This window comes from Ostrinia nubilalis, chromosome 19 (assembly GCF_963855985.1).
Source record: "Ostrinia nubilalis chromosome 19, ilOstNubi1.1, whole genome shotgun sequence".
Lineage (NCBI taxonomy): Eukaryota > Metazoa > Arthropoda > Insecta > Lepidoptera > Crambidae > Ostrinia > Ostrinia nubilalis.
This window is the reverse complement of record NC_087106.1, coordinates 3597148-3609294: the sequence shown is the minus strand read 5'-3', so window position 1 is coordinate 3609294 and position 12147 is coordinate 3597148. Positions and strand designations below refer to the sequence as shown.

Sequence of the window (12147 nt, the reverse complement as noted above, 5' to 3'; positions counted from 1 at the left end):
ATGCATGCCTACTTTTTTAACAACAAACAAAAAACAAATGAACATACGACATACATATTCATTTATGCAAAAATTATACTTATTTTTTAAAAGAAAATCTGTAGTAGAAGAAATAAGCCGCATCATAGACTTTATAGCTAGTTTACACGTTTTAAGTAGTTAAGTAGGTAACCAAATTTTAAGTGATCAAATTGCATGGTAACTAAATTTTAACTTAATTCCAAACGTCAAGCTCATTGTTTACTATGAAACTGCTCGTCAAAACGTGTCAAGGGACAAGCCCCGTCCACCTACTTGACAGAAAAATCATATAAAAATTTTGTTACCTACTTAACTACATAACACGTGTAAATCAGCCTTTACACTAGTTCCGAAGCATGCATGAATTGCATGATAGTGTATTTTTTATTTATTACATGAAAACATTTAACCAATATTATAAATGCGAAAGTAACTCTTATCTGTATGTTTATTTTTTGTCAGTTGCATTTTCGTATTTAAATCACTGAACAGTTTTATAGATCCAGGTAAAAATGTGGGATAGTTTCTATCCCGGTTTGCGAAAGGGGGGCAAGGGCAAGATGAAGACGTTATTAAAATGTCTAAGTAGCTCATGGTGAGAGCCGCCCGGCAAGCGAAAGGTCGGAGGTTCAATTCCCAGCTTAGGCAATTTAATTTTTTAAAGTTATTTAGAATAAAGTCTACGTTTACGAAGACGTTAGCAAAATAATTAAAATTTTGGAGCTAACTAATTTGAGAATAGATTAATAACGTGTTAGCAAATAGAAACTCTTTGGTGGGAAAACGTTAGTTATTTTCTCAGACACAAGGCACAAAATTGCGTTCGCGCATCTGTTCAATGTCGCGCGCGAGAATGCACTCATTTTTGCATCCGACCTCCTTCCTGTTACATCGTTTTTTGGTGTCATGCCAATATCCGCCATTTTTTTTCCACTAATTAATTATTAACTTTTGACTCGACAATGTTACATCTCAATAATTGGTAATTATAAACTAAGTATCTAATGTATTTATGAATTTACAAAAAAAAGTATTCAGATATGTTTATATCCGTTGCCTGGTACCCATAGGCTTTAGGGACTAGATGGCGCAGAGTAAAATATCACAAGATATTTATTATTTATTTATCTGAAATAATTCAAGCTGCAGTTTTTTATGTATTAAATTTTTTATTAGTAAAATCCATAAACTGTAAGTTAACTCTAGTAAGGTGTAAGGTCTTCAAACTTGATTAGCCAATACGTATTCTTAAACGCGCAACATGTAAAATGTAAATAGAATAACAACGGAATAAATAATTTCAACAAGCACTCGTAAAAATGAAGTGGAGATAAAAGAATAAACACCACTGGGTTGGTTCATTGAACCTATTCAGGTTTTTATTTTTAACTAGCGATCCGCCCCCGGCCTGAGCATAATTCACTTACATGAATAAGCACACATTCCGCGTGAATCACTATGAAAACCGTATCAAAATCCCTACAGTAATTTCGCTGAGACAAGTTTTTGAGACGATTTCCCTATAATGTTTAACCAACATTGACGTAAATCTTAAAAAATCATAGTTAGTGCTTTTTCCCTGATACGGAATGAACGCAGGTGCAAAAATGCAATGTATTTAATTATTTCATACATGTTTTCCCTATTAGGGGATACACACAAGCGGATAGGCCGCGTGCTTAAATCCGCATCACAAACGAAAAAGCACTTAGGCCCGGGCTTAACTACGCAGAGCCAAAAATCTCAATTCAGTTAAAATAGTAAGACACGGGTCTTAAAATCTTATAAGTTTAAAATCTTATATCTCAATAAACCAGATTTTTGGGTTGAGCGTGCGCATCTTCTAATCTAGTGAACTTTTCATATTAAATTCATTCGTGAGGTAGGAGATGAGCACGCTCAAGCTAGAAATCCGAATTTAGAAACAGGTCATAGAATATGGATTTATTTACATTATGATTTCATTCTTAACTTCCTCGTTTATTGCGTCGACGTTGTCCTTATTTCTGCAGCACAATATTTCAATTAAACTTTTGTACACCATTTCAGATTTTTTATACAACACTTGATTACTGTATTCACTCATCACTATAACTTGACACTTGACCATATGTTATGGCAGCAGTTGTAAAAATGCAACTCCCCGTTTTCATGTCTCCGTAAATACTATAAAAATCTTGCAATAAAAGGGGGTAATGTCACTGTTTACTATTGCACTATTCCTTATCTTATCACCTATTGATAAATTATTGAACAGATTACTAGTCTCTCAATCATCGTTTAATTTGTGTTTCAAGCAGATAAAAGATTATTTTAATTAAAGGGCTCAGGTTTGAAAGAGAAGATTATTATCGGTATTTACAAGATTGATATCAATATTTTTCTTAATTATCAGCTTAACATTTCTTTAAATATTTGGACTATTCCTACCACGATCTACACCTACAGCTTGACCGCCAATAAGCCCTAAAAAGCTCTAAACAGTTAAGGCCAAGTTAGTCTAGGCCTAGGGAACAGAACTGCCATTGGATCCAACAATATTCATCAGAAAAACATAGGAGGATATGAGCATTATCTTAAACTTTGTTTAGTACTAATAGATGTGACAGAAGAAAAGAAAATGAGATCTCATCACGAAATCTCAGAATAAACTTGAAATTTCGCAGGCAGGTTCCATGGGGTGTAGACATCCGCTAAGAAATATCCAAGGGTTAAAAGGGAGCCCACGCGTAGGACGTCGCGGGCGGCCGCTAGTCATAAAAACGATGGAAAGATTTACGGAGATTTCCGATTGATTTGATATTCGGCAATATGGAATAAACCTGTTTGTATAATTTACTGGAATTGCAGCCGATTGATTCATACGAGATATACGTAATGCTGCTAAAAATATACTAATTTAATTAAAGGCATATTTAGCAAGGCAGGCATTAAAGGTCCGGTCACACTGCTGGGCAAGGTGTGGGTGACATTCAATATGCAAATGCACGTTAAGTATAGCTTCCTGCAGATAACACGGTCCATCACGCTCGGCGCAACAGATCTGCGTGACGTCACTAGTATGTAAGTACTCCAGTGAAAATTAATGTATGCAATACTTCTTACTTCCAGAGTTCCATATAATTACCACTCGTATTCATATAATTTAGTGCCTTTTACCTATGATGCTGATTTCGACACGCATGCGGACTGCCCGCATTTCATTATTTCATACATGCCTTTCCTATTACGCGGGGTGCGGGCAGTTTGATCCGAGCAAAGATTGTAGTGTGCGTGTGCACTCATGGATAATTTAGCGTGTACCGATAACATTCAAACATTAGCAGAAGGGTGTGGGGCGCGTCTTCGTGGATGAAATTATCTTACAAGAAACATTGTTTCAGTACACATTTTTGTTTGCATCAACATTGTTTTTGCTTTCCATGCCCAGTGTAGTGAAGTGTACAAGCTCTATTATGACAAAAATAATCTGATGAATTATTACCTGTCTGGTGCCATCATCTCCGAAGAGTCTTCCTCCATAGACTCGTCCCCCACCTCCACTTCCAATTGCACCGGTGGCGGTGAACTCATGTTGGATCACCAACTACGTCACCTAAACAAACAAATAAACCGTTAAATTCATATTGTTTTTTGATTCACAAAAAATAAGAAATAAATATTAGTTGACTACATTATCTACATATTTTACGGAACCCTATTTTTTCCAAAATAAAATTTAGCCTATGTTACTCATGGATAATGTAGCTTTCAAATGGTGAAAGAATTTTTAAAAACGGTCCAGGAGCTTTTGAGCCTATTCATTACAACCAAACAAACAAACAAATAAACAAACTTTTCCTCATTATAATATTAGTGTAGATTACATTAGGGAAAAAGTTAAATTGTATTTTGGTCAAAGTAGGTACCTACTTAGTACCTAGATAATTGTAGCAGCCAGATTTATATTCCTACACTACAGTTTTATGGCGCATTTTATTGATAAAAACAACTGAAACTTGCTTGGTTTAACTGGCATAATCCAAAATGTAGTTCTGATGACATGCAAACACAGTTAATGTAAATGGTTTCAACCTGGCAATAGCTTGATGATTAAATCAAGGTATCTATAGGTTTCATGAATAATCTAACCCTAGGTTGCTATACTATAACAAATGTCTAAAGTTACAGTTAAACGCACTTTGTTACATTACAATTTATTTATAATGCACACACACACAGTTTTGTTTTTCAAATATTATCATTTTATTTATAATATCTTATCACATCTTTTCTTTATAATACTATACTGTACTTACACTTAAAATTTATACACGCACTATTATTATTATTTATGCATATGTATATTTTATGCAGTATAGGTTAGTGTCTGTGACTCCCACGGGCACACTGAAAACCAGCATCGTGGCCTTCCTCACAGGGGGCCATGGCATATGCTGAGTGAGGTCCCATTGCGATGGGCATCGCTGTGCGACAGGGTGGCACTGCTTAGTTTACTAAACTTGCTCATTCATTGTATGTTTTATGTCACCTCTGTCTTATTTGCTTTTTTTATTTACATCTTTTGTCTTTTGTGATGTCCATGGCAATAAATGTTTCTTTCTTTCTAAAGTCTGTCAACGTCAAACTCCATACAAAAACACCGGATAAAGTTATAGTCATGGTTAAAGTGATGCAACTCAGCCTAAGTAATTATATTACCTTACATTCTGGATATTGGATATTTAGAAGTTCACGGGACATTTGGATATGAAGATCAGAGATGTGTTCATAACGTACAATTATTCTGTCAAGCGCTTTGTTTAACTGACTTTATTGTACGTTATGAACTGTCAAATGATTACGATTGCTTTACACAATTACACCTCAGATAGAATGCAATTGGAAACCAAATATTAGACACATTTCTTGATTGTTTATTAGAGGTGTTAGAAACAAAGTTGATTACAAAATCTTTGTTGCATTTACTGTGAATTTATTGCATTAAATACTAATGGCGCAATTTACAAATATTGTCCAATGATAAATCGCCAGAAATCTGGTAAAATCTGGTTCAACTCATGAGAATAATGGAAACGTGAAGGTCGATAAGAATAAAACTAAAGTGAAATCATAAACTGCAATCTGATACCGAAAAAATGTTTGAGTGCAATCAGCGATTACACGCGCTACGAGTAAATACTGAACAACAAAAGAAAACGGACGGTCTCACCTTCACTTTCGCGAAACTGTTAAATCATCCAACTGTCACAAAGAAACCAACAATACAACGGACGGTGTTCACAATCCACTGAACAGTTTGTCAATATCATCAGTTTTCATCAAGTTCATCACAACAGAATCAATTTTTTCACGATTATTGGCACGAATCCACGGCTGAATACGAAAATTTTGACACTTCATCCAGAAACAGCGTGTTAATCAAAATTAAATTCCAAAAGTTTTTCCACACGAACAAAGGGAATAATCCCAATTTGCTAAATAGTCACTTCATAGGAGTCCAAAACTAGCGAAATTTTGAGATTTCCCAATTTTTACACAGTAAAAATAAAAATAATGCAATCCCATCAGCAGGCAGATTTTTGTATTACTTTTCTCTATGAGGCAGATGATCGACTGCATAGTGATGTTATTAAAGAATCCGGTTTTATTATTTTACACATAAAATCCGGTTTTATAATTCATTTATTTTAAGATACAATATTAAGAATTATTTCAAGTCAAGAGATTTTGTTAAAATTTTTATGAGATTATTAAATGATACAAAATGTTTGTAGAAAGCAGTTTATTGCTTTTTAATTTATTTAATTCCTTTGAAAACCGGTTTTTAAACTTACTTTCTGATACAACTTAGCTAAACTATTCAATTCAAAGCGTACTATTCAAAAATAATTAAAGTACTTAGGCCTAGATCTAAGATAAAATTAAATTTTCTTATTGTTTTGCTAATTTTTAAACTAAAAAAAAATTAACCCCTTAGGGATAGGGATGTTTGTTTGAAACTGCCAATAAGTATCGATAATATACATAGACAGTGGTCACTAGCGATGGGTGATTGTTCGAAAAAAAAATCGAATGAATCGACAATCGACCAATCGAACTTTCCATTGTCAATTCAGTAATTCTAAAAAAAAATAATCGACAATCGAATGATAAATCTATTTACCTATCTTTACGCGACGATTCATTCGTTAAAGTAGATAGTAGGTACCGTGCGACGCGCGCTCACAGGGCCGCAGCGAACGAATCATGTTATTCGTTAGTAATACGGCGCGCGTCGATTAATCGAATGACTGCGATTGCTTATCGAATACATTCGATTATAGAGACCATTCGAATAATTCGATTAATTTAGTAATAATCGCCCATCGCTACACTGGTCATCACGATGAATGTTAGCGACGTCGACCAAGGAAATACGCTAACTTATTAATTAGAATCGATTAGCAACATTAATAGTCAGATAATGTTGTAAAATAATCAATTAGAGTCGATTAGTGATAAATAACATTCCATCTCTTTCTCACATTATCTGTCATCTCGTTTGCACATCAATTACTCTTCCACACACTTCTGGAATATTCGAGAGAAAAAGAAACGGGACGGCAACATCGGACCTCTCGCTTCGAACATTCCAGAACTATGGTCCAGAACATGAGAGACAGAGACAGGAATATCGGGAGAGAAAGGGATGGATATAGCCCGGGGCCCTATAAATACGGAGCGAGGCGCTCCGGGAGACAAGTTTGAGTTTATATGTGATGTTGTGTTCAGTTCAGAGAACAAGTGCTCCAAGCAACAAGTGATCTGAAGAAGCAAGAACTGAGAAAAGGAAGCGAATAATAAACGCGAGAAGTCTCAGCAAGTGAAATAGTGGTTTTATTCCTGCAAGTAGCACCTACTACGCCTGACATAGTAAGGGCAAGCTCTCAACGGCAGTCATCATCGTCCGGTCAGCGCTCTCAAACACACACAAACGCATACAGTCCACTGCAGTCCACCACATTTTCCTGGTCCTTCGAGCCGGATCACCACATTTTCCTGGTCCTTCGAGCCGGGTCACCACATTTTCCTGGTCCTTCGAGTAGCCGGATTACGGGAATAGCGAAGATGCCTGTCACCAGGTCGGAGAAGCTACGAGGTGCCGCCGCCGCGGCTAACGCCGCCGCCGCAGGGAGAATTACGTCGCCGCCGGTTCATGGAGGAAGTACTCCGACGGAAACCACGGATACTTCATCAACGCTGACCCTGTATCCCGCCGGGGGCGCGTCCTCACCGCGCATCGCCAGGGACCACGCCGCGCCGGCTGTTAGCACCCGGGTTATGGGAGAGCCCGGCGTGCATTTGGGGAGAGGGGAACCAGCACCGCGCTCCTACACAGAGGAGATAACCGCCGACGTCACGAAGCCACACGAAGCACTAAGGGCCCGTATCGCGGAAGCAGAGAAGAGACGTGCCGCCGCCGCCGCCTCTACGCCCGCCGCGGCCAATGTTGCCGCTGCCTCCGTCGCCGCCGCCACCGCCGCCGCTGCGACTCCTGCGACTACGGTGACCACCGTGCCGAATGTTGAAGGACAGTACGCGCCGCCCACGCCGCAAGTACATGAACAAACGCCGCGACTGTCAAGAGTGAATCAAGACACGCGCTCCGTCCGCTCATCAAGAAGAAGGGCAGAATTAGAGGCCAAATTAAGGGTGGCCCGCCAAGAATTGGAAGTTGCCAAAGCGGAATTGGAGTTGGCCCAATTGGATTCCGAAGAATTGGAAGAGGATCCAGAAGAAGTGCAATACAGGCAAATGCAGATCGAAGATTGGTCGGACATCATCGCCGAGAAGGTACCGCCGAAACCACAGCCGCTACCGTCGCCGCCGACCGCCGCGCCGCTGCCGCCGCCGCCGCAAGTTCTACCGCTGCCGTCGCCGCCGCCGCCGCCGCAAGTGTTGCCGCCGTTGCCGCCGCAAGTGTTGCCGCCGCCGCCGCAGCCACTACCTTCGGAAAGGAGGACCGATATTCAAGAATTGGCCATGGCCATCACCAAGCTGTCACAGAGGGCAGAAGGTGGCCTCACAATGCAACTGGTCGACCTCCCAAGCTTCAACGGCGCATGTGAAGAATGGCTCGCGTTCAGAAGGTCGTATGAAGACACCGCGCGCTCCTTCACACCGGCACAGAATTTGGCGCGACTTCGAAGGTGTCTCCAGGGGCACGCAAGGGAGGCAGTCAAGAGCCTCCTGTTCACCGCCGAGGATCCGGAAGAGCTGATGAGAAGCCTGGAGTTCCGGTTCGGCAGACCTGGAGCGATAGCCCTGGCGGAGTTAAAGAAGATGGAAAGGCTGCCAAGGGTCAACGAGTCATCAGGGGAGATCTGCACATTTGCCAGCCGAGTCCGCAACGCCGTGGCCACTATCAGGGCGCTCGGCAAAACGGAATATTTGTGCGCACCGGGGGCCGTGGAGTGTCTTATAGAGAAGATGCCGCCGATCATGAAGTCTCGGTGGCTGATGTACCAACGTGGGCGCCGGGCAGAGGGAAGACCAGCGCTCGAACTTATGTATGACTTCATGGAAGTTGAAGCAGATATGAACAGCGACTACGCTCCCCCAGAAGTGTCCTGGGACCAGAAGAGGAACACGTTCAAGAGGCCGATCCACCACGTCCCACAAGCGGAGGGATACTACGAAGATCAGAAGACCGACGTGAAGAAGTGCCCAGAATGCCGAGAAGAGCACTGGCTGTACGAGTGCAAGAGGTACAGGGAATCCAGTGTAGACGGAAAATGGGAAATAGCAAAGAAGGCAAGAATGTGTTTCAAATGCCTGCGCTTCAAACATGCTAGAAACACATGCCGGGCACAGCCGTGCAAGAAGTGCACGAGGTGGCATCACATCAGTCTTCACTCGGAGAAGTCCGCAGCATCGAAGACTCAAGAGAAGCCCGCCAAAGGAGTTGTGTCGTCGGTGCACGCCACGAGCTGCGGAAGGACCTACCTCAAAATGACGCCGGTAAACCTCTACGGGCCCAAGGGGACAGCAAGAGTGCTCGCGCTCCTGGACGAAGGGTCCACCGTCACGCTGCTGGACTCATCAGTAGCGAAGAAGATTGGGGCGCAAGGGAAGCCGGAAGCCATCACCATCGAGATGGTCGGGGGGAATGGTATGGTGAAGAGCAACTCCCAGAGGATCAACATGAAGATCAAGGGAGTCCATTGCAGAAATAAGTTCAACATGGAAGCGAGAACTATCGACAACTTGAAGCTGACGAAGCAAGGTGTCGAAGAAGGAATGCTTCAGAACTGGAAACACCTGAAGAAAATTAAGAAGAAGCTGGTCTACGACAAAGAAGTACCTAGACTTCTGATTGGGCAAGACAATTGGGGGCTGATAGTCACACGGAGACTACGCAGAGGGAAGGCCTCCGAACCAGTTGCTTCTTTGACCAGCCTTGGATGGGTTCTGCATGGATGCAACACTGGAAGAAGAGATCCAGTGAAATTAGTGCACCACAGCAGATTAGTGGAAGATGGGACAGAAGCCCTGGTTCGCCGACACTTCGAGAAAGAGTACATCGGAGTGGAACCACGTCGTCATGCAACGATGCCGACAAACGGGCTCGCAGCGTCCTGGAGAACACCCACAGAGGGCATCAGGCGCACAAGCATCCCATCAAGAAGAAGTTGGATAATCATCCCACCTGGATGTCTCAACATGGGAGGCGCCTAGGAGAGAAGGGTCCGCACGGTGAAGACGACACTAATAGTCCTGAAAGAAAAGACATCACCGGAAGAAGTCCTGCACACGCTCCTCCTCGAAGCGGAACACATTGGGAGTTCGCGTCCACTTACCTGTATCAGCGCGGATCCCAACGACGAAGAAAGACTCCCGCCGAACCACTTCCCGAACGGAAGATCCTGCGGAGCGATGACGCCGGGCGTGTTCGAGGACCGCGACTTCATCGGGAAGGCGAAATGGAAGACAGCGCAGCGCTTGACGGACCACTTCTGGCGAAGATGGCTAAAAGAGCACCTGCCAACTTTGATGCCAAGGAAGACAGCCGGACGGGAAACAGAAGACCCTCGAGTCAGCGACGTCGTTTTTATAGTCGACGTATCGCTTCCAAGGAACACTTGGCCACGAGGGGAAGTGCAGAGGGTATACCCCGGTCCGGACGGAAGAAAACGAGTCCTCAACGTGCGAAGAACACCCGGAGGAGTGCTACGGCGACCGACGCGACGAGTGGTAGTCCTGGTTCCTGCCAAGACGTCGCATCCGGAAGAGGGAGTGCTTCGCACTGCGGGGGAGATTGTTAGCGACGTCGACCAAGGAAATACGCTAACTTATTAATTAGAATCGATTAGCAACATTAATAGTCAGATAATGTTGTAAAATAATCAATTAGAGTCGATTAGTGATAAATAACATTCCATCTCTTTCTCACATTATCTGTCATCTCGTTTGCACATCAATTACTCTTCCACACACTTCTGGAATATTCGAGAGAAAAAGAAACGGGACGGCAACATCGGACCTCTCGCTTCGAACATTCCAGAACTATGGTCCAGAACATGAGAGACAGAGACAGGAATATCGGGAGAGAAAGGGATGGATATAGCCCGGGGCCCTATAAATACGGAGCGAGGCGCTCCGGGAGACAAGTTTGAGTTTATATGTGATGTTGTGTTCAGTTCAGAGAACAAGTGCTCCAAGCAACAAGTGATCTGAAGAAGCAAGAACTGAGAAAAGGAAGCGAATAATAAACGCGAGAAGTCTCAGCAAGTGAAATAGTGGTTTTATTCCTGCAAGTAGCACCTACTACGCCTGACATAGTAAGGGCAAGCTCTCAACGGCAGTCATCATCGTCCGGTCAGCGCTCTCAAACACACACAAACGCATACAGTCCACTGCAGTCCACCACAATGAACACAATCGCACGACCCTTGCTCTATGTAGGCGCGCGCGAACACATGCCAAGATTCTGAATATAATACAGGGTGGAAACGATAAGTGATCTCATTCGATTATTTCTAAACTATACAAGATGTTGAAAAACTGGTTACTAATCCTGAAAGTGCTTCACAAGCTCTATCCAATGGTACCAATATTAGGTTACAGAATTAACTGGATCTATCCGAAAATTGTATGTTTTCAGCCTCCATACTAAATGTATGCCAGCCAAACGATAATAGAAGTATTTTTTTTTTATTAAATAATAATTTTAATAAACACTTAAAATGAACTCGTAAATTGCATTCTTATTTAAAATTATTCTTGGAAAATATTGGTTTTAGGCTTTACTTGATATAATATTAACAAGACAGGAGTGCCATGACTGTGGCTGTACTAAATGTAAAGAAGCTGGAAACATTGAATTTTCGAATGGATCCAGTTTGTTTTGTAACCTATTATTGGTACCGTTTGAAAGAACTTGTGAAGCACTTTCAGAATCAGTAATCAGTTTTTCGATATCTTGTATAGTTTAGAAATAATCGAGTGAGATCACTTAACGTTTCCACCCTGTATATTATATTTTTTTATTAGTAGGTCCTTTTCAGGGCAATAATGTAAATTCAAATTTATTTATTTTGCAAATATACATAATAGCTCTTTTACCATAAACTGGATCTTGATTGGATGTCGACCCAACCACTACTATCGGCTTACTAAAAATCTGTAGTCTGCGAAGTGTCTTATTTAAATAGGTTTGCCTAAACATGAAACCCGGCACACCCGGCACCCGCAATCCGCATACGCGTATGCTCCACATCCACTAGTGCCCCGATTGCGCTAATTTTTAACGTCTCCAATTCATTAGCGCTTCTTCTCCTCCAGTTGCGTTCCGTTTTTCGTACGTTCGTTACGTACCTTCCTAGTATTTTCATTGTCACATGAGATATTTAGCTAAAATTGAAGGTCAACTTCAAAAAGAATCAGGGCCCAGCACAGCATTGAACAGTGATCGCTCGCAATGCTATGAAATGCTAGCTAATTAAGTTCGAAAAAATCATAGTTTATTAAGAGGAAATTATATCGATATTCGCCCTAACCCCTATAGTAAATGCACATCACTAATTAATTATCAGCTGATTGTCATATTTGTATGTCAGTGTCATTCATTCAAATATTCAAATA

At 41.6% G+C, this 12147-nt stretch overlaps 1 protein-coding gene across 1 annotated transcript in view; it reads right to left on the bottom strand.

Annotated features, from left to right (window-relative positions):
- The window catches only part of LOC135081381 (E3 ubiquitin-protein ligase UBR2), a 62844-nt gene extending 57249 nt beyond the window's left edge, over positions 1–5595 (bottom strand). The window contains exons 1-2 of the mRNA XM_063976101.1: positions 5234–5595; positions 3506–3616 (exon numbers count right to left, since the gene is read on the bottom strand). Coding sequence (XP_063832171.1) covers positions 3506–3594 — 89 coding nt within the window. The 5' untranslated portion in view covers positions 3595–3616; positions 5234–5595. The remainder of the gene's footprint in view (positions 1–3505; positions 3617–5233) is intronic.
- Positions 5596–12147: the final 6552 nt, after the last annotated feature.